The 22,958-nt window shown below is 45.4% G+C and overlaps 1 protein-coding gene across 1 annotated transcript in view; it reads right to left on the bottom strand.

Moving 5' to 3' along the window:
• Positions 1 to 885: 885 nt before the first annotated feature.
• GNA13 (G protein subunit alpha 13) overlaps positions 886 to 22,958 on the bottom strand; it is a 41,802-nt gene continuing 19,729 nt past the window's right edge. Inside the window, exons 3-4 of the mRNA XM_042965370.1 lie at positions 10,699 to 10,749; positions 886 to 5,022 (exon numbers count right to left, since the gene is read on the bottom strand). Of these exons, the coding sequence (XP_042821304.1) occupies positions 4,450 to 5,022; positions 10,699 to 10,749 (624 nt within the window). The 3' untranslated portion in view covers positions 886 to 4,449. The remainder of the gene's footprint in view (positions 5,023 to 10,698; positions 10,750 to 22,958) is intronic.

The following is a 22,958-nucleotide window of genomic DNA, read 5'->3' as shown; positions in this document are numbered from 1 at the left end:
GCTGTGTTTCCCCCTTGGTACCATCGAATAGGCGTAACTGAGGACAAAGGTATCACTTATTATGGCAAGAGACATCATCAGCAAGCTTTCTGAATACAAACCCCAATCAGATACCAAGTAGCTAGCATATTTCTGTCACGACACCCACAGACTGAAAGGTGATGCATGGTGGGTCCTTGCATACTTCGATCCATCTGGCAATTTTTATCATTATCAACAGCAGATCTGGACAGATTCCAAAACCTCCCACCAACCGAGAAGATACTGCCCCATCCTTAACTCTTTTTTGTTCCATCTGAGCTCTGGCGTGCGAGGTCAGATGGTCTAGACCTGGATGCCACAAGAATGCACACGTTGACTTCAATGCTAACTATACGTTCAAGTAAAGACACAAGAACGATAGTGGTACAAACACCGCCCTTCACATGATGTTACTAATCACTTACCGGCCTAAGGCTAACATTGCCTTGATGGGACTTGAAAACGCCAAAGTCCAACCCGTTTCAAGTGTTCAGGCTTAGACTTACACTTCGATCTCTAGCATAAATTCATTAAGCCCTAACCTCGTACCATGAAATACTGGGTATTATACCGTCTGCCGTATTTGGAATGTGGAGACTCATTACCGCCACCCCCCCCCCCCGCCCCCCCAGCTCTCATCCATTCCCCCCTTCCTCGAGTTTACTGGGCTGGAAGGCCAGCCTGTTTCCTGTCAAGAAAGGAAAACCAGTCCCTGTACAGGCAGCAGCACAACGGGAAAATGACAGGAAAACGACACAAGGTGACCCCTGGACTAAGTCAAACTTTGAACTGAAAAAGACACAGGCAAAACTTCTGCTCTTGATTCCTTAAATAAAACTAAAAGCAGTAAAAAGGTTAACAGAGTGTCTTTCTCTAGATTTATTGGGGAGTTTGTTACAAATGTTTGACTAAGCTTTACAGACATGATTTCATGGATTTCAAACAAGAAATTCAGAGTTAACACTGATATTTAGCCTTCTTATTACATACACAGAAATGACATTGCTACAAATTGCAATGCAGAGAACCTTGTTTCAGATGGCTTGGTTTGGGGTTTTGTCTAAATGTATCATTACATAATGAAAGCACCAATTTGAGGCCTTCTCAAATAGTGACTGGAATCTCAGAACAGAACAGAACAGAACTTGGTAACTTTATTCTTCACGTAAATAAGGCATAACCGGTTATGTGGACTAATGCTGAAAATACATCTTATCAAAAGCATAAATACAAGTATTTGGGGTTACGCCGGAGGTCAAGATTTACTCATTCTCTCTTACGGGAAAAAAAAAAAAAAAAAAGAGCCCACGATTTCTGCTGCGTCCAAACTGACACTTCGAATCATTTCTGGTATCCGCACACTCTTAACTTCCTCCTGCTTTAAACCAGCCACCGTCACCGGGTGCGGGAGGACTGCCCCAGACAACCCCGCTTGAGAGATCGCCCAGAGGATCTTCACTATGTGAAATACCCACCAGGGCGACTTCCAAGAAAACGAAACAAAAACGGAGGATCTTTTTCATTCCACATCACCTTCTCTGGCCGTGGCTGCCGTCTCGCCACCCAAGTGCCTTTTCCAGACAGTAACACTCAAGCGAACACTTGCGATTCGTACGCTGTTTGGCAGAAAGCAACGATTCGGGTTATCAAAAAATAATATTTAAGTGGCAGGGGCAAGCCTTAAATGATGTGGCTCTTCGGAAAACATGTGACAAAACCTTTTCCCTATAAAAATCAAGGCCCAGATGCGTGGTGTTCTTTGACTTATAAGGCAGCTCTGCTCTATGTTTCTTCGAGGCCAATGAGGACACTTGTGTGACATTTTCAAGAATTAAAGGACAAGACATTCAGATTCAAAGAACACAACATAATAGAGGATCAGGCACATCTTACTGTAAATCATAACCAGTAAGACTTTGAAAAGCCAACACACCAAACGACTGCTCTGAGAAACCGGCGCGGTGAAAGCTACGAGCACCCTTTCGTTTGGTCCTGAATTTCACCTCCTCCTTCGCACAGCGGTGTTTCCAAAGGACCCAGTTTTCACAATACAGGTAGGAGACTCCTTCCGATGGTTTTCAAAAGGGTGGACCAAAGCCTTCAGACTGAGCCTCGCACTTCCTCTGTCTCAACAAGCGTGCCATTCAATACAAGTGATCTGCTGCCTCGGGATACGGCCTGGGTTTCACTTTACAAGAACGGTGAGACATCGGAGGCGGCACATCAGGAAGGAGAGCTCGAGAACTCCCAGGGACAGAAAATAATACCATTACGTACGAGGCGTTCTGACACTGCTTGGAGGCAGTCAAAAGGGGGTCACCGGGGGACTCGTCAGGCAACGGGCCTGCTCCGCGTGCAGATCGTCAATATTCAACAGGACTGAATAAACAAGACTGACTTGCCTCTTCTACAGGGAACGGACTCGAGCCTCCACTGGAGGCCGACGGTTTTGGCTAGGCCAGGGAACCATCTGCAAAATTCACACACAGACTCTCCAGCAAGAAGTCCCAATGTTACTGTGCACACATTCAGATACTCACTAGCACTGAGGTTGAATCCTAATTCTGTGAACTGGGACAGCACGCTCTTCTTGGCAAGAAGCACCGGCTGCAGAAGGACTCAAACGCGCATGGACTGCATACCGTGACCACCCGCACGAGGACGCGGGGCTGCGTGTCTGTGGCTCGTGCATCACCGAGGCACGGAAACTGCGAGGCTACCGCAGGTAGAATGGTGCCGGAAGCGCAGGAAGGGTCAGGAATGGTACGAGCAGTCCCTGGTTCGCTCCCTGCAAAGCCCTATTCTCCCGCCAGACAGCAAACGGACCAAGAGCCGCGGCCTCGGAAAGGCCGCGTGAGCCGTCATGCTGACCCATCTCGCAAGGACCTTCTAGGCAACGGAATACCTGAGAACACAGCTCTACAGTAAAGTGGCAGATATCACAGTCTTAATCACAATTTTCAGGAAAAGGCGAAAAGCTGCTGGACTCTGCCAACGGCCACCGGCCGCGGGCACCTGTCTCTCTAGTCCCGGTCGCATGCCACACAAGCGGCCGGGCGGTGCCCCCAGGACACCAGGCAGCCCGCTGAGCTCACGATGATCAGACCCGTCATCACGAGCCGCTTCAGGGGTGCGCCCGCGGGTCGGTGAGGGGCGAGGAGAGGTCAAACGGGATCCTCTTTCGGTGTGAACTGAAGAAATTACTATTTGTTCTTAGAAGCAGCCTTAAAACATTCCAAATGTACCTCAGTAAAGCTAGAAGTTCATAAGCAATAACGAGACAAGCACGTACGTGCTGCGTCTTTCAGAGAGCCACCGAGAATGAACGGGAATCTCAGATCATGCCTTCTTGAGTAGCTTGACAGGAAAACTCTGCCCTTGGCAAGCTGCCAAATAAACAAAACCTCCCATGAGCGCCAGGCTGGAGCTGATGGGAACAGGCAGGAGAGCAAAAGAAAAGAGGTCTGTGACGGCCACAACAGCTCTCCTCTACAGCGAGGACCCGAATCCTGGGACAGGACGTCAAAGTCCGAGAAGTGAAAGCACAGAACGTCCTGGAGAGGCTCTGTTTATCTAGAAAGCTCCCTTATCAAGCTACTTGCCATTTTCAGTTGCTGCTTGGCCAGAACGTTTCACATATGGCACATTTATTACATGAGATTTAAACATGAAAAGGGCAAATTATATTTCACTCGTTGCTTTGGATCAAAACACTATGTAAGGCATTTGCTTGCTCCCCGCCCCCTGCCCCGTACCATTCGTGAACTTTCGTTAGCATCAGACCAGGAATCCTCATGTAAACTTTAAAACACTAAGTAAGAACATTACCTTGAGAAACCACAGAAATTTTAAAATGAAACAACTGTTGGGTATATAAGCAATTAAAAACACACGAAGGCTGAATCTGCGCGCATCTACAGAATGCCAGTCCTTAGATCAAACTTTTTTCCAACAGGTCACCTTTCAAACAGGTCACCGTAAGGCTCGGCACAGGTGTCGCTGCCGTGGGCAGGGCAGATAAAAAGGGGTCTTGCTTGTTTGAGAACCGGATATTCTTAACCTCATCCCGAGAAACAGTCAAGGGCACCTTCTCTACTTGGCACTACAGGAGAACTCAGCTGGAAGAGGGAAGAAGCTGAAGGCTGAACTGTACCTAGGAAGACGCTCGGCAGGAAACTACACCCCCCTCAAGTGGAAGCCACAGCGAAACAGATCAAAGGCTGAACTCTGACAGGGATCGGCGTGTGCTATTCGGCAGCTTTGCGCCACAAACCAAGGTCCGCAGGGAGGACGACTAAGGTTTCCTAGAAGTTAAACTCAGAATCAAGACTCTTCTAATTCCTGCTGTAAACTGCTATGTTAAGAAACAAAACACACAGAAAACAATCAAAGGGACACAAGGTATGAAAGCAGCCAGTCTTCTGCACGTCACTGCAGCATGAGCTGCTTGAGGTTGTCATGAAGAATAGTATCCTTGACGTCGCGGAAAACCAGGCGGATGTTCTCCGTGTTGATCGCGGTGGTGAAGTGGTGGTACAGGGGCTTCTGCTGCTGGTCCCGCCGCTTGTTCCGGAAACATTCCACCAGGAATTTTTGGACGTCTCTTAAGCAGTGGGGATCCCCTTCGAATTCTAAGAAATAGTCTTTGATGCTCACAATTCGCACCTTCTCCTCAAGCAAATCTGTCTTGTTTAAGAAAAGGATTATGGAGACGTTGCTGAAAACCCGGTTGTTGACGATCGTTTCGAAAATGTTCAGAGACTCTGTCAGGCGATTGGTCAGTCGATCTTCCATAAGCACCTGGTCGAATTCACTTGAGGACACAAGGAAAAGTATCGACGTCACGCTGTCAAAGCACTCAAACCACCGCTTTCTTTCTGACCTCTGACCGCCTACATCAACCATTTTGAAAGGAACATTTTTAATTTCAAAGTCGTACTCATGAATGCCTTTGGTGGGTCTTCTGGCAAGCAGAATATCTTGCTGTGATGGGATGTAATCCTGGAAAAGAAGACAACGCTTTAGACTCGGGAACCTGGAAGGAATGAGAGTTTCTAACGTACTGCTGCCTGGTCGAGGGAGTGGATATGCAGACAAACTTGCCTTCTGGAGGACTTCTGGCTGCCTTCCTCCAAGCATCGGCACGACTAGTCTCATCACAAAGCGCCAAGGTAGAGTGAACTGTCAGCGAACAGAGACTGGTTCACAATACGCTGCAAACGAGCAGCGCGGGCTATTTTGTTCACCCCCGCTATTCCGGCAGACTTAGGTCTTCCCGACCCGCGGCCTTCACCCCCCGCCCGCCGCTGTGCCTCTACCTTTAGTACCAGCCCTCACCGCCCCCCACCCCCGACCTTCCTGCGCACGCGCCCGCCTGCCCACCTGCCCACCTGCCCCTCCTCGGAAAGCAGTGAGGGCTGAAACGCCAATTCGTGCGGGTCACTTCCCAGTGCGGGGTTCTGCCCACCTCGCTCTAGCTCATTCCAGATGCTCCCTTACTAAGGGACTAAGAACGTGACTAAGAACGCTGACACGGGTCACTCCACGTTAGGACTGCGGCCACACCACGCGCGTGGACAGAACTTGCCTAGCACAGCTAATACACTGAATTCGCCCTGAGTCACCTCCTGGGTTTGCTTCCAGGGTCCGGCCACGCAGCTGGGTCCCAGTGACGGCGCCCCTGCCTGTCATACGAAGGAGACCACACCCGGCCCACCTGCCTTAAAGGGACGGCTTGCGCAAAGACCGAAGGGGCCCCGACCTGGGAACGGGACCAGGCAGCCCGTGACCCCTACAGGAAGCTGCTTGTCTCACGAGTCCCCAACTACCCCTGACGACGTCCTTCCTGATGCACTAGAACTGGTTCTTTCTTCTCAAACTAGTGTTTTTCCAGAACTCTGACGTAGCTCTTCGGCGATACTGAACAGGAGAGCTCTTGAATGTTCGTTGTCAGGGTCAAACTGTTTTGTTTTGTTTTTTTTAAGTTGAGGCAAGATTATTTTATTTTATTTTATTTTATTTTATTTTATTTTATTTTATTTTATTTTTTTAAGTTGAGGCAAGATTTTAAAACAGTGCTAATTGTCACGATGCTGTATTTTATGCTTTTCCAAATAGCGTAATATAATTTTGAAATTTTGTCACAATGTGAATAGTTATCTCCTCAAAATGGTACAATGGAGTTAAGAATAAAAAAAAAAAAGTAGGCGGTTATCTGTAATCCACACCTTTTAGGACATGACTCTAGGGCCTTCATAAACAATGTCGGGTGTTTCCAGGTTTCCTTTTAGCTTGTGTTCACATACTCACTACTTTCCTTATAACCAGCACATCCACACAATTTTCAGCCTGCCCCTACTTTTTGGCTTAACATTTGATCATGAACGGTTACATGTGCTGATACAGTTGTATTTCATTTTAAAGCAGTATAAAAACACCAACTGGATTAATGGTCTGTAATTTACATAAACATTCTCCTACTAGTGCTCGTTAAGGTTGTTTCTCCAATTTTTTGCTTTAACACAAATTTTGCAATTAAAACTCTCACACATATACTTTTTTTCTTCCTTTCTGGACTATTTCCTGAGATAAAATAACCAGGAATAAGCTTATGAGGTCAAAGATTATGAACATTTTGGTGACCCTGGACACTCAAAGCCTAACTGCTTTCCAGAAACAGGGTACAAATTTACCGCGTGTGCCCGTGCCAGCTGCCTCAGAAACACTCCAGCCCTGGGGTGCTGGGGTGGCTCAGTCATTAAACAACCAACTCGATTTTGGCTCGGGTCGTGGTCTCACAGTTTGTGAGTTCGAGCCCTGCACTGGGCTCTGCACTGACATTGCAGAGCCTGCTTGGGCTTCTGTCTCCCTCTCTTCCCTCCCCTGCGTGCTCTCTCTCTCTCAAAATAAATTTAAAAAATAAATAAACTTGAAAGAAAGAAAGAAAGAAAGAAAGAAAGAAAGAAAGAAAGAAAGAAAGAAAGACACCAGTCCTAAGGTGTTTTGTTTTTTTAAACTTCTAAGTCTATAGAAATTAAAAGTTCTTTACTACTGCCTCACTTGGAAGCTCAGAAGCTAGTCAGGAAGCTAAAAGCTAATTCCTATGAAGCCTCCAGACCAGGACAATGCGATCAAGTGCTAAGTGGCCTGGCAGAGTATCAGCGATCGCGACTGTGAGTTCCAGAGCTCGTGCTTCACACGAGCTGTGTGGCCCTGGGCAGGTCACCGAATCCTGTTGTGTCTCCGCATCCTCACGGGTGAGATACGGGTCGTATGGGTCACAGGGGCCTCGAGGACTAAGTGAGGTGACCGTGCGGGGCACCCAGTCCAGCTGTTCTGCTGCGCCTCCCGCCAGCGTTGCTGGGCAGAGAGGGAATCCAGAACGCTGGGACCGCCAGGCAAGCTCCCGTCAGGTGGCCCGCGTCTCATGTCTAAAAGCTCACTGCTCACTGCGCTTGGTCATCTACTCGCACGCACACGCGTGCACACGCGCACGCACACACACACACACACTCAATCAGAAAACTCATTCTCTCCCCAGCCGACCCCTCTGCACCACCAGCACGCTTTCCTCCCTGCTTCCTGCCCTCCCGGGCCACGACCTCAGAGTTCTTCTAGCCCCCCTGTCACCGTGGACTCTGCCCTAGCATCACTGATTCTATTTCCAATCCTGTTTCTCCTTATTTCCGCCATCCCCCATTTTTTCACCTCCTCCGGTGTGGATTGCTATCTCTCCACTGAATCTCCCTCCCTGCCCTGAATGCCTCGCACCTCTTGGATCTGTCCCTACACCACTCAGACCAACCCCCCGGCACCGTGACTTCAGAACTTACGGTGAGGTTCTTCACTGCATCCGGTCCACACTTTGCTGACTGGCTTTCAAGACCCTCTTTACTCCTGGCTCTTCTGGAACCGGCAGGCTCTGCTCTACATTGTCCAGGCTTACCACAGAGCTGAGATCCAGATCTGCCCAGAGCTGCACACCCTGATACCGTTCCCCGACCATCCACTTGCACAAGTGCAACTGCAAGAACGATGCATCCAAACCCCAGCTAATGCCTTCTAGGAATCTGTTTTTATAAGTCAGAGCCAAGACTGTCACGTGTCCTTTGTCAGACGGATGTGCCTCCTAAAATTAAACACACCCAGCTGTCTCCCATCTTGGGGGGCCGCAACTCCTCTTCTAAGTCCGCCTCCCCCTTCAGACAGTTCAGATTCATATACCCTTACGGCCCAGCTCCAGCCTCTCCGGTCAAAACACCTCTCTCTGTTCTAGGAACTAACACCATCTTCGTGATCAGTACCATTTAATTGTCCTCTGCGTGGTTGTGTGTATGTGGTAATTCTGTCTCTGACGAGAACGAGTTTCCTACAATCAGGGATCAAAGAGCAAAACAGCCAACACCGAGCACTTCCTACATGGAAGGCACTGTTCCCAATACCTTACCGAGTGCTACGGACTGAACTATGTCCCCCCAAAGTTCACACGCTGGAGCCCTAACACCAAAGTGGTTGTACTCTGGGACGGCGCTTGGAGGACACGAGCAGGGATAAATGAAGTCCTAGGGAAGGGTCTCGATCACATAGTCTTGGCGGTCTTAGAAGAAGAGTTAAGAGATCCCTGTCTCTCCATGTGTATGTGCCGAGTAAAAGCCATGTGAAGAAGCCACAGAGAGAAGGCCACAGTCTGCAAGCCAGGAAAAGTCCTCACCGGAGAATGACCACGCTGGCCCCTTGATCTGAGACTACCAGCCTCCAGGACCGTGAGAAGTGAATGTCTGCTATTAAACCACCCGGTCTATGGTATTCTGTCTCAGCACGATGAGCAGACTAAGACACAGGGTTTATTTCACGTAACCATCCCATAGCCCCGTGAGGTCAGGTCTCGTACGATGCCCATGATATCAAGAAATTCGGGTTTAGAGATGCCTCTGCTCACACAGAGACAGGCTGTGGGGAGCTGGGATGGGGACCCAGGTGGTCTGGCTGCAGAGCCACGTCCTGGACTCTGTGCTGTTCTACCTCCCAGAGGGTCAGGGGGCGCACGGCTGGGCTTCAACACCCCTGGTACTTCAGAGACGGAGAAGCAAATGCAACCCTGTGACGAGGCTGACACGCCAGGATGAATGGCCAGCCTGTAGCACAGCCAGCTTTGTTTTCCCTCCTTTACACCGACCTACTTACTGATCGCAGCGCTTTTTCCGGTTTATTCCAGATGTGGCCTCGGAACTGTTCTCAACCTAAGACTCTGAGCAGCCAGTACAAAGGGGCCTACAGCCATGCATTCAGAAGTTATTTGTTCAGTGCCTGCTGTATGCCACGCATCGTCACTAGGCATCAGGAACTCAACTCTTCACCATCAAGAGATGAGATACTTGCCCTTATGGCAAGAGGTACAGGTAGAAGACAAGCGAACACGGAAATCACCAACTGTAGAGAGAGCAAAGATCTTTGAAAAAAGCAAGGGCTGAAACTGAATACAAGACGAGGGACCTACTTTGAATGCTGTGCTCAAGGAAAGCTGATCTGAAAAGGCAAACTGAGAAGAGCAGGTCAAATCAGCACCGTTTGGTTTGGAAAACATGCGGTAACTCTTAAAAATTAGTTTCCCTGCTAAGGCTCTCTCCATTTGGCCTACGTGTAACTTTTTTAAGGCTTACATTCTAACCAGATGGAAAAGAGACCGCGAAATCAAGTCTTACTACGCAGACTCATACGGAGATTCCCGACTTCTGGAACACATGTGTCCAGGAGACAGGCAAGAGAAAAACAAACGGACTTCAGGGCAGACAAGTACAATTTGGCAAAATCCAAAATAAGAGGATGTAAAGTTTATCTTGCAAAAAGAAGGTACATTTTCACATGTCCTAGATACATCAGTATGCCACTTTCCTACTTGCGGCGGGTTTTTCATTGCGTGTTTTCTTTCAGTTTTACTTTGAAAGGTAACCTCAAAGAACCCATGAGACTATACTACAACGTATTAGAGAAATGTGCTTTAAAGAGGAGGCAAAGAACGCTGCCGTAAATCCAGCAGGTGCCAATGACTGTGGGGCCATGGCCTTCACACGTTTTCTGAGCGGCAGCAACCTGTCTTCCAGGGAAGTCTCTGGCGTGAGACCGGCACAGACAACAGAGCACACGCCCTGCCCGCGGCAGGCCCGGGAGCCACAGCCAGCCACGGTGCCAGCTGAGAGGCAAATCAGAAACTCTCCTTCCCGGGGTGACTCCTTCTCCTACTTGGTGGTCTCTTCAGCCGGCCTTCAGAATCCAGCCCTCCCACACTGTAACTCAACGCAAAGCGCTTCCGAGCTGAAAAATACCGTTTGCTGAAAGGTTTTGAAATCAGTCAAACAACCCACCGTGTCCCGTTTCTGCTTACACACACACACACACACACACACACACACACGACACTGAAGTAGAATAGATAATGTGCAACCTCATTTTCAAACATAAACTTTCTCTAAACAGTTTTATGTTCACGAACCAGAGGACAGGCCATTCTTCAGGGGAAAGGCAGCGATCTGGATGACAGAGGGAGACAAAATGAAGCTGGAACGGTCCGAAAGCTGCCGCCAGGATGAAGGAAGCAGCAAATAGCTCGATACATAATTTTTCTAAACCTCCTAATAACCTATGGCTTTCAAACAGCAATAAACATAAACAAAAACTTACTGCTTCTCCAAGTTTATCCAAGTTATCCAGGAAATATTTTACGGATTCACCCTAAAAGAAGAAAAAAATAAATAGTTATTAGGGCTTAGAAATGGAAGATTTTGTTACAACAGTTTATATTAAACTGTCTGGCTGCACACTTAATCCAAACATACTTTGTTTAGTCACAAAATTCAGAGTGAACAACTAACCCCACCGAAAGCATACACAACGTCTACTTCTGGCCGAGTGTGGTAGCCTGGCTAGCTTCACAACTGCCTTCCCTGAGCGGCACCCAGTGACCTTCAGCGTGGACGGCCCTGCATGGATGCTTAATGATAGAACTATCTGCGTATCCAAAGGGAAGATGGAATTAAAAGGTGAAAACTGCTTTGGAGATAAACGTACTACTACAGTTTCAGTGTCTGCATTTCTTCCCCCTTAAGTTTATGCCAACGGGGGTCATCTTTAGTGTCAAGAGCAAACCAGAGAGGAGGTGAGAACACCGTAAAATCTTCTGGGACAGGCACTTGCTTGGACAGACATGCCTTGCTCTAGAAGGTTCTGAGAACTGCTGCGGCTTCGCGCCTCCGTCAGGTCTCTTCCTGAGCGTTCACTCAGCCTACTCTCTCCGAGCCCAGATTTCTACTAGAGCTCCAGTCAATTTCCAACACCTAAACTGTACGATATACATTCTTAAGAGGAAATACCTGAACAGAGGACAGACAGCTAAGAAGAGGGGAGCCATTTGGGGCAAGAAGGGCTCTGTCTTTCTCCCAGGATGCTCTCCCTGGGCACAGCACCCACCCTGCCCGTGACTGCTTCCACAAGTTCCGGAAGGCAGCGCTTCTGTGATGTTTAGGGGAAATCACCTGAAGATCCTAGTTGACTAGAAGTTCTGATTTGGAAAGGGGAAGGGGGAGAGGTGGGCGGGGGGGGGGGGGGGGGGGGGCGGGACAGGCAACCAACCAATAGTTTCTACAATTCAGGTGATTTCTGGGACATCGAGTTACAGGCCTGAAAGCAGCAATTTTCCTTTTTTTTTTGGTTTCAGAATCCCTTTACATATCTTAAGACTCTTGAGGATCTTCTTCATGCGGGTAATAGCTATTAATATTTATATTAGAAAGTAAAATTGAGAAATTTTTAAAATATTTAAAAATTCCTTTAGGGGCTCCTGGGTGCCTAGTCGGTTGGGTGTCTGACTCTTGATCTCGTGGTTCATGGGATCAAGCTTCATGTCAGGCTCTGAGATGGTGGAGGGGAGCCCGCTTGGGATTCTCTCTCTCTCTCTCTCTCTCTCTGCCCTTCTCTCGCTCGCATGCTCTCTTTTTCTCAAAATAAGTAAACTTAAAAAAAAACAAATGAATAGAAATTCCTTAAAGAATACCGATGATAAACCCATTCATTGTATGCTAACATATTTTAGTATGGCTCATAAAAGACAGTGAGACATTCATTTGCTTCTGCATTTGCACCTGCTACTATAGGTTGTTCCGGCTGAGTATATACATAAAGCCTGGCCTTTCACAAAAATGTAGCTGGAAAAGGGAGTATTTTAATCAAATATTTTCAGATAATTATAGATATTTTTGCTACTATACCAAAACTTGACAAGTGGTAGTTTTTAAAAATGTTAGTTCACTGTGTTACACGAAAATTCATTGGCTTACACTGCATTTAGAATGGATCTTTGACCCACCCGCTATTTTGTAATGCCAGGCACTGGTCACAGGGAAGATGGCGGGCAACTAAGTAACAGATCTTCCAATGTTGGCATGCTTCCTTACACAATGTTAAGAAAACCATAGTCATCAGGACCTCCTTCATCTCATCAGAAGTCTCACGTACTGGGAAGCTGACAAGCTCACAGTGGTGGGCCAAAACAAGTTTTCTTCAATTTTGATTTTCACTTCAAAGCTCAAGTTTTATCAATGGCAGCAAATACTCCCTCTTCTTTTCCTTGAGGTGACAGGCTAACTTCATGTATTTTCTAAAACATGTATTTTCTGTCCAATGCCCAAGTCTGAGCAAGTTGATGGTTTTCTCGAGTAAAATGGCATTCCGTGAAAAATACAGTTAGTTCAGCTCCCGGTCCAACGAGCTGCAGAGTGCTTTTCACCTACTTCCGTGCCTCCATCCGCCTCCCGCTCTGTCGTACAGAGGTGTGCGCTCTTAGGTGGAGATTTTTTTTCGGGGGGAGACGGAGAGTGTGAGCAGGGGAGTGGCAGAGAGAGAGAGAGAGAGAGAGAGAGAGAGAGAGAGAGAGACTGACTCCCAAGCAGGCTCTGCACCATCAGCATGGAGCCTGATACCAGAATCGAACTCACAAAACCGTGAGATCACGACCTGAGCCGGAATCAAGAGTCGGATGCTCAACTGACTGAGCCACCCGGGCACCCCTCAAAGGCTGAGATTGAAAACAATAATTTTTCACGCTCCATTAAGGCTCATCTTAAATGAAATTGGTGTGTGTGTGTGTGTGTGTGTGTGTGTGTGTGAGAGAGAGAGAAATGGCAGCTGCGTGGTGGTAAGAATACCACTTTTGTTTGGAGCCGATGTGTGGATCCGTGCTAAGGTGCTGGCTCTTCACAGCCACTGCTGCTCTTCCTCGGCCACGGGTGCAAGTGGGAACGCAGGGGGAAGGGAGGCGTCGTCCTGGTGTCGTCATAAATCTGAGTGCCGACTCGAGGACGCCCCCGGAGGTCTGTGGACCCCACCTGGACAATCGCCGCCTTCTTGCGCGCCACGAGCAAGTACACGGGTGTGTGCTTGTGGGAGGGGTGGGGGTGTGGGGGAGTGTCTGGCTGATCTCATGATTTTAAGCAGTGACAGACGATTTTGCTTTTTTCTGCACCTTGTACAGCACTGACAGCACCTAAAGATGACTTTTAGGGGCGCCTGGGTGGCTCGGTCGGGCTCTGTGCTGTCAGCGCAGAGCCTGGGGCCTGCTTTGGATTCTGTGTCTCCCTCTCTCTCTGTCCCCCCCACCCCCCCCCTCACCAAAATAAACATCAAAAAAAAAAAAATGATTTTTAGGAGACGGGAAAAAAATCTTCAAGGAATTCATTTCAGATCAATGAAGAGATTATCTGGGCAAACCTGTATGGATATTTTGCATTATATCACAAATTTTAATGTAATATATAAGCCAAAGGGAATTTGGGCTTAATCTACAAATAACATCAATATCCACATATAGGATTCTTCGTACAACCCAAAAGTATTTATCTTTTTATTATTTTTATTTGTTAATGTTTATTTTTGAGAGACAGAGAGAGGGAGACAGAGAGAGGGGCGGGAGGGGCAGGGAGAGAGGGAGACAGGATCTGAAGCGGGCTCCACACTGACAGCAGAGAGCCCAATGTGAGGCTCAAACTCACGAATGGTGAGATCACGAGCTGAGCTGAAATCAGACGCTTGACTGACTGAGCCACCCAGAGGACCCACCAAAAGTATTTTAAAAGTCAAATTCAAACAGATAATAACAATTCCGTTATACTGAAGTAGAGCCTCTTGGACAAATACGATAAAAGATAAGTCACTCTGTTTATATATGACTCAGACTAACAAAACTGTTACCCTTTCAGTAATGTGTATATTGAATACTTATGTAATGTCAAACACCTTAAATGAAATTTAGTGAATTTCTAAAAAAGGTGTTTTCTGGACTGGTAGTATTGTATATCGCGTTTATTGGCTTTCTCCTTGATTTTGGATTTAATATAAATTCACTGTGGAAACTGGTAACTAGAAAAAGGTACAAAGAAGGAAAGAGGCAAGGGCCATCACTTCCACCATTCAGGGGCGACCACGGTTAACATCGAAGATATTTTCTTCCAATTATAGCTGAAACAATACAAACAAGTTTGCATCCTGATTTTTCCACTTAAATAACTGGGAGGTAAATTTAATGGTCAAAATAATTCCTAGTATTTGTTATACAAAAAGCTAAATAAAACCACTGATCTAATGTTGTGTATTTCAATTCTTTTTTTTAATAAGCACTTTTAATATTTTGAAAGTAAATGATACTGTGATAAACAGCTGTATGTGCTCCTGAATCATGTCCTGAGTGATCTCAGAAGAATTACCAAGGCAGAGAGGTTAGGCATTTTTAAGATACTCACTACTCACTGCCACAAAGGTCCTACTGATTTGCTCCTAGCCAACAGTGCGAAACTGTGATGGAGATGAACTGAGCAGGGGTCACAGGAGATTGATTCGCAGATGTGTCTGTAATAAATTAAGGTGCAATCTCGGAGAAGCCCCACATAGTGACAACTGACGCTTCTCATTTCAGAAATCCCAGAGCAAGGGGGCTGTGTGTGCCCAAGAAAATGATAGGTTCCGTATCCAAATCCACAGCAAAAGTTCAAGTACACAAAAACCTTATCTTAATTAGTACTGTTTATCTTAACTGAGGGTCAAATAAAAGAAAGTTAAAGTCACCTTAAGATGAACACATCATCTAAAGCAGCCAAGCTCCCCCTTTCCCTTTAAAAAAAAAAAAAAAAAAAGCCCAACCCATTGTTTCTGGGGGTCTAGGGAAGTTGGTATGCTCTTTCTAGTGACCTTGCGAATTCAAACTTTTTAGAAAATTATGAGTAGTATGGGTGAAACTTTCAACGAACTTTTACCCTTTTTTTTTAAGTTTATGTATTTATTTTGAGAGACAGAACTGTGTTTGTGAATGGGGGCAGGGGCAGAGAGAGAGAGAGAGAGAGAGAGAGAGAGAGAGAGAGAGAGAGAGAGAGAGAGAAGATCCCAAGTAGGCTCCACAGTCAGCACAGAGCCCCACATGGCTTGATCTCACAACTGTGAATTCATGACCTGAGCTGAAATCAAGAGTTGTACGCTTTACCGACTGAGCCACCCAGGTGCCCCTGAACTTTCAACCATTCTAAGGAATTTATTAAACATAAATAAAATGTTACAAACAAAAAGATATTTTACTGATCGCTACTTATGACGGCAAGATTTGGAAGTCCATTTTTCCACTTAGCATTAAGGTAATGACTTAATACATTTTGGTATACTAATATAATAATAACATTATATATCATCCAATAATTATTTTAATATAATTGCCACATATGAAATCTTTACACCATTAAACCATAAATTAAAGTAGGAGACCACAAAGTAAAGACTACAAAGAAATTACAACCCCTTATCTACAACTTCTTTTGGTAAGCTCGGCCCCCAACACTCAACTGGGAGCAAAATGACCTAGGTTCTTTAGTCTTTATTTCTCCTACTTGGTGAAACTATTCAGATGTTTCGCTGAAAAAAAAACCAAAACAAAAAGACCCCTGTGGGTATTACATAATAAACAGTACATACACGGTATTATCTTTCTGAAATCCAAATGTTCTTAATTCTGTTAACAAATCTGGATCCAACGATTTATAAGAATGGGTCTGTATTACGTATGCTTTAACTATTCTATTTAAATATGGAAAAGGTAACTTTGTACCTCAATGAGTACCTGTATTCTCTTTTCAAATAAAAAAAAAGAGAAAATCATTCCTATTTGTTCTTCTCTTGGTATTACAAATAGAAAAATAAAAAGTTAAGGTCTTTTCCCTGTCATGTCCTGATTTAACTGCATTCCCTAGACCTTAGATCTTTTAGGTTCAAATTACCACAGGTCTCTGTTTATTGGGGATTCATAATCTCACCCAAATCAAATGATAATAGAGAAATATGCATGTGTTCTTATTAAATTTCAACTTCCACCGAAGGAAGTTTCATCAGTGTAATTTACACAGTCCCTTGTGCACTTGAGATTGTAGAAAACATTTATAATTCACTTCCACACATGTGAATGTGTGGATTATCTCTAACAATTATTTACAGTCCCAAATAAAGTGCCCATCTGCCAAACGACTATACTTGGACCAAGCTTTGCCTTCTCCACTATCACTCAGCCAGTGTCTATTCAAGGTGTAAATACTTTAAAACATTATTCCTCTGAAAAAATACAGTATGGTTAAAATAACTCCCTGAACATAAAAAGCTATGTTAATTTACCATTTTAGACCACAGGTGAAACTACTGATCCTTCCATTAGTTGGAAAACCCTGAGTGGGAGGCACGGGAACGGTTCCAGAATCTTTTACTGTGCGCGACTGCAGACTAAAGCCTCCTTCTGTGAAGAGGTCAGCCCCCCCCCCCCCCCCCCCCCCCCCGGTTAAGCGACTGTGAAACAATTTTAAACCCATGCACACACAGATGCCCACACGCGTGCGCCTAAGTGTGTGCAAACACACGTGCTAATAAAAGGATGAATACTTTTCTGAAGTGGGTCATTTAGGGGAAATTTCTTAGTCGTTTTATAGAGAGGGGGCTTTACTGAAAAAAAGAGAGAGAACCCGTCTTTCTACAATCTCAAAAAACAATTCCAAATTAAAGATATAAAATATGTCTCACTTGCGGTCTAATTACGAAGGACGTGGAAAATGAATACGGGACTCTCTGTTCCCAGGAGGCCGGAGCTTCCGAAGACGACCCTGCCCTGTTCGTGCTTCACAGCCCTCGTGCAAACGCACACCTAGTTCAGCACAGGCCCCCGGGGGCCTCCTCTCCCTCCTGCCCCGGAGTGTGTGGTGAAGGAGTATGAATTACCAGGGGGAAATTTCCCTCAAGTATTTTTTCCCAACAGAACGGTTTCAGAAGTGATCCCAAAGTCTTCTAGTGTTCTATTATTAACGTTAAGGAAAAGATGTGAATTCGAGTCCTTTTTCTAACACCGATCTGGCGAGTTTCTAAACTTCTCCAGGCCTCAGTTTAACCGTCAACAAAATGAGGAAGTTCCGTGGTCCGATGGATCATTACTGAAGTTCTGCTCTGGGCACCGATTTCAGTTTGTATAACCGATTTCAACTTAAGTTCTCCTTTCCCTGTATCTCGGTGTCTATGAATCCTAAACCCACTTGTGCTGTGACTCATTATTCAAGTTACGTTGCTCAGGCTCTTGGCTAAGACAGAAGTAACTAATTTCGGGTATCAGGCCAGAAATGCCAGGGGTCTGACACTCACTTTCTGTTGGTTATGACTTGAGACTGCACTGTAACTTTCCCCAGTCTGTCTGATGTTACCGAAGAGAATTTTTCGTAAAATTGTGACGAAAAGCCATTTCATACTTACGACTTTTAAAATTTAAGATGTTTTCTGTCATCCCTTAGATCTTTTTTTCCTCGGTTCACAACACTGACAGACTATTAGTTCTATGAACTATATTTTGTAAGTTGTGTCTGAACTAGGAAAAGCTTAAAAAAAAAAAAAAAAAGAAGGAAATAAACTAGGAATAGCCTCAACGTTATCCCTCATTCCCAAGAATCATGTTTCATTAAGATTCTTTGCTTGCAACAAAAGAAGTTAAAGGCCCTGAGTTTAAAGGTAATGGAGAAGCTGAGAACACAATTTAGAATATAGTTTTTATTAAACAAATGTGCAGTCACAGGAAAGCTTGGCAGTTTATTTGCCCAGTTACTGAAAAAGTGACAAATTTATTCAACGCTCTCTTCTGCACAGCTAAAATGTATAAAGGACGGCATTTAGAATCTGCAACTTTAAAAGGATGTGGAATTTAAGCTGGACTTAACTCAGATTTGTTTGTGAAAAGCAAGGCATGCATATTCTAGAAAGTAACTTGGCAATGTGTTAACAGGAGCTTTAAAAATGATCCTCCCCGCAGAACTATGGTAAAGTCTATGCAAGTACAGCGGTGGTACATTACTGCTGGGGCACAAGGAACGGCTGGCCGAGAACCACTGATTATTCCTCTCATGTAACCATATTCTAGAGCAGGGATCCTCCAATACGACCCGCACGCAGGCCAAGTCCTGCCCACCGCCTGTTTTTGTGTGGCCCATTTCTAAGTGGTTGCAGGGAAAAATCGTAAGAAGACTTCATGACATCTGAAAATGATATGAAATTCAAATTTCAGTGTCCATAGATAAAACCGTATCGGAGCACGACTCTGCTCATTTGCTTACGCACTGGCTTGGGCTGCTTCCATGCGGCCACAGCCACAAGTGGTCGCGACACAGGCCTTGCGTGTAGCTCTCTTCACTTTGCACGACACGATGCACTGATGCAATTACAGCCTGAAAATGTCCCAAATGTCGCCGTGAGTGCCTCATGATTCTGTTGTTGTTACTAGCGCATATCCGTCAAAACAAAAAGCAAGAGAGGACTTTTCATGTCCCGCCTTTGAGGCACAATGGGATGTGGATCGTTTTGCTGAACAAAATTCAATGGAGCAGCACTGTGTTTACTATGCACAGACATGGTGGCTACGCTAAGAGAATACGATGTAGTCAACGTCACCAGACTAAACACTCTTCCACATCATCCCACTCCAGGGCGCCCGGGCGGCTCAGTTGGATAAGCATCTGACTTCGGCTCAGGTCATGATCTCGCGGTCCATGGGTTCGGGCCCCGCGTCGGGCTCTGTGCTGACAGCTCAGAGCCTGGAGCCTGTTTCAGATTCTGCGTCTCCCTCTCTCTGCCCTTCCCCTGCTAGCGCTCTCTCTCAAAATTAAACATTAAAAAACAAAAACTATCCCAACTCACAGGAAAGGGACAATCAGAAAAACCACAAAATTTAAAAGGGAAAAGTTCATCACATCACAGCAAGATTTCCTCACAAGTAAGAGATGGAAGGAGACTGAAACTAATGACAGTTTCCAAGCGGCTCAGACTTGCTGGCCATGCAAGGACCACCACTGACTGCTCAGTGGCCTTTTACTCTAGGAATCAGTGCCGGGTCTACAGGGACTAGAGAATTCGCCCGTATGAAGAGTCCGCGTGGGAGAACTACAGATGGGAAGACTTTCAGGGGAGCTGAGAAAACTCTCAATCAGCACAACCTCAATTATAATATGCCACGGGGTGTTACAACTGATGGTAGTCAACATATGTGCGCAGCAGAAAAAAGACAAACTTAGAAAGACCGTCAAAATGACCACACGTTGTATTATTAGGTGCTCTGTGGGAAGTATACGGATCTGTCTTGTGTTACTGAACCAGAAGTGTCAACAATAAATTTAATTGACTCCCACGGACTTAGCCGTCATCGGTTCCATGAATTTTTGTAAGAAACAGAAGCCGAATACGCTGATTTGTCCTATTACCCAGTTCAAGAACTTAGCAGACGTGAATTTTTACTGAGATTTTTGGAACGAACAGGAACTACCTCCTGTGCCTATTGCAGACCACTGAACGGCTATGGAAACTGGCTTTAGGGACTTGATGACACACACACCTTAAGGAATTCAACCCCAAACTAAAAGGCCGAGCAGTTTTTGCAAAACTTACACGGTGGTAATTCGACAAGTGGCATTATTTTAATCAGAGGCAATGTCGAACTGCTTTGCAGGATTTCTCTGTCGGAAGGCGAAACAAGAGGTGAGGCCTCCGTCCCCGCACTAGGTCTGCGGCAGATCGATCTTTACGAAATTAAACGGCAGTTCCAGTGCTCACGTTGGCAGCGCACGTACAGATGACAGTTCCGGCAGCATCTTTCAGAGCCCGATGCGAGTGAAAGGGACGCTTTCACATTTCCAAAATCCACTTCCCTGTGCACGGAGGAGCCGCTGCCTGACCCTCCACTGGAAGTGATAACCTGCGATGCCAGGGACGCCGTGCCAAGAGGCAGCGTCGAGAAGAATCTAACAATTCCAGAGATGTCTTCCAAGCAACGACTGTGCTCAACTAAAGTCACAGGCTCGGGTGGCAGTACCCACCTGTGTGAACAGACTTTTCTTTTTAAGGATGAAATATATAAAATCTCGCTACAAAGCAGCCTTCATGAATGTTTGCAGTTGATTTTCATGATAGAGAACACTAACACTTGAAGCCCTTATGAAGCAAAATGTCCATCCCCAAAAGAATCCCATTCTTCTCGTTAGTAAACCTATACTGCAAAACACTGTCCACAATTTTATTATTCTATTTTGAATTTCATTGATTAAAAAACTTGTAGAAATCTGTTTTCTCGTTATATAAATACCTACATAATGGCCTTAATTTTGTCTGTTGGCATGCAAAGTTTAAAATATCATACTTCAGCTCAGGTCATGCATGACCTTGTGGTCCGTGAGTTCGAGCCCCACGTCGGGCTCTGTGCTGACAGCTCAGGGCCTGGAGCCTGCTTCCGATTCTGTGTCTCCCTCTCTCTCTGCCCCTCCCCTGCTTGTGCTCTCTCTCTCTCTCTGTCTCTCAGAAATAAATAAATATAAAATAATTTTTTTTTTAATTTTTTTTTTAACGTTTATTTATTTTTGAGACAGAGAGAGACAGAGCATGAACGGGGGAGGGTCACAGAGAGAAGGAGACACAGAATCCGAAACAGGCTCCAGGCTCTGAGCTGTCAGCACAGAGCCCGACGCGGGGCTCGAACCCACGGACCATGAGATCATGACCTGAGCCGAAGTCGGACGCCCAACCGACTGAGCCACCCAGGCGCCCCTAAAATAAATTTTTTTTTTAATAAAATGAAACAAAACATCACACTCACACTACCTGGCCCTTTTTTTTCCAAAACAATTTTTAATGTTTACTTTTGAGTAAGAGAGAGAGGCAGAGACAGAGTGCGAGTGGGGGAAGGGCAGAGACAGAGGGAGACACAGAATCCCAAGCAGGCTCCAGGCCCTGAGCTGTCAGCACAGAGCCTGATGTGGGGCTCGAACTCACAAAACGTGAGATCAGGACCTGAGCCAAAGTCGGACGCTTTAACCAACCGAGCCACCCAGGTGCCCCATACTACCTGGCCCTTTTCAGAAAGCTTTCTGACTCCAGTTCCAGACCCACGGCCTTATGCCTGGCAGTGCCTCAGCACTTCTAACGTGCTTGCGAGGAGATTCCCAAGCCCACCACGATCTACCAAATCAAAATCTTAACGAGCTCCAAGAAAAGGGACTCTGATGCAGCCATTCCAGCATCGGTTCAGATCCGGACATTCGTTTTGCTCAAAATTGGCTTATTGGCTTTTATGTTCATTTCAAGACTTTTGGTGTTGACTACACAAAATCAGTTGTGGGTTTTTTTTAAGCCTTGCAAAAATGCCAAGAATATTAAGAAATGAGAGTAGAGACCTATTTAGCTTTATCTTATTGTTAAAGTAGGTTTCGAGTATCACTTATGTTCAACTAGGTCTTACATGTAGAACACATCAGGCCTTCAACGGACAGCTCTGAATTGCGACATAAACAGTGGAATTACGCCTACGAGTAGAGCCTTCTCTTTCTTTCTCTTTATTGGTTTGCTCACTCAGACATACTTTCCTACCATTCTAGCTGCCTTCCTGTCCACATCCTTAGAGCCTATTTTCAAATGCCTGTCATAGTCCACAGCCTTCAGAGCTAACGCCCCAAGATTTTTATGGTCAAAAATTGATGAACCTGGTAATCCAGTTAGAACACTGTTAAACTGCTACAAAAGCACAAATGAGAAAAATCAGGACTGCCGCTTTCAGCATAGGATCCTAAAGAACTTGTTTAAAATCTCAATTAAACTTACAAAATGAATTTGCTTCGACAACAGACACCCAAACTTTGCATGGTAAGGTAAAGCAACACAAGGTATTTAATAGGAAGCACTCTACTTTTTTTTTGTAAGTTTATTTATTTTTGAGAGAAGGAGGGGCCGGGGGCAGAGAGAGAGGGAGAGACAATCCCAAGCAGCCTCGGTTCTGTTAGCACAGAGCCTGACACGGGGCTCAAACTCACGAACTGTGAGATCATGACCTGAGCCAAAATCAAGAGTCGGACGCTTAACTGGCTGAGCCACCCAGGAGTCCCTAGCACGCTACCTTTTTACCTGATAAACAGGTAAGAATTACCCTGCAGGATGAAAAGGTCAGATGAAATTCGATCAAGTGCAAAGTCTAAATAATGTATAAGATTTTACTTTGCTACTAAATAAACTGCATCGTTTAAGCTTGTAAAGTGTCTAGAACTTAACTGCAGGACAATTCAGCATGCCTGTAAGTGGCAGAAAACACTGACAAAAAAAGTCATTTAGGAAAAAATAAGCGAATTAAAAAGTATCCCATTTTTACGTGTTGAAACCTTTTATTATGAGACCAGCATTACCTAAAATAGTTTTCGGTTTTAAAAATAAACATAACAGTACAAGAAATATTAGAGAAAATCTGTATTACCAAGGTAATTAAGCAGTGAGACACTGTCTTCTGAAATCTAAGTATACATGTGATTCTGAAAATGACAGCATACCTCAAAGTTAATTTCCAGTTTCTCTTTATATAGGGA

Source organism: Panthera tigris, chromosome E1 (assembly GCF_018350195.1).
Source record: "Panthera tigris isolate Pti1 chromosome E1, P.tigris_Pti1_mat1.1, whole genome shotgun sequence".
Lineage (NCBI taxonomy): Eukaryota > Metazoa > Chordata > Mammalia > Carnivora > Felidae > Panthera > Panthera tigris.
The sequence above is the reverse complement of the archived record's forward strand: the minus strand, read 5'-3'. Positions and strand labels throughout refer to the sequence as shown.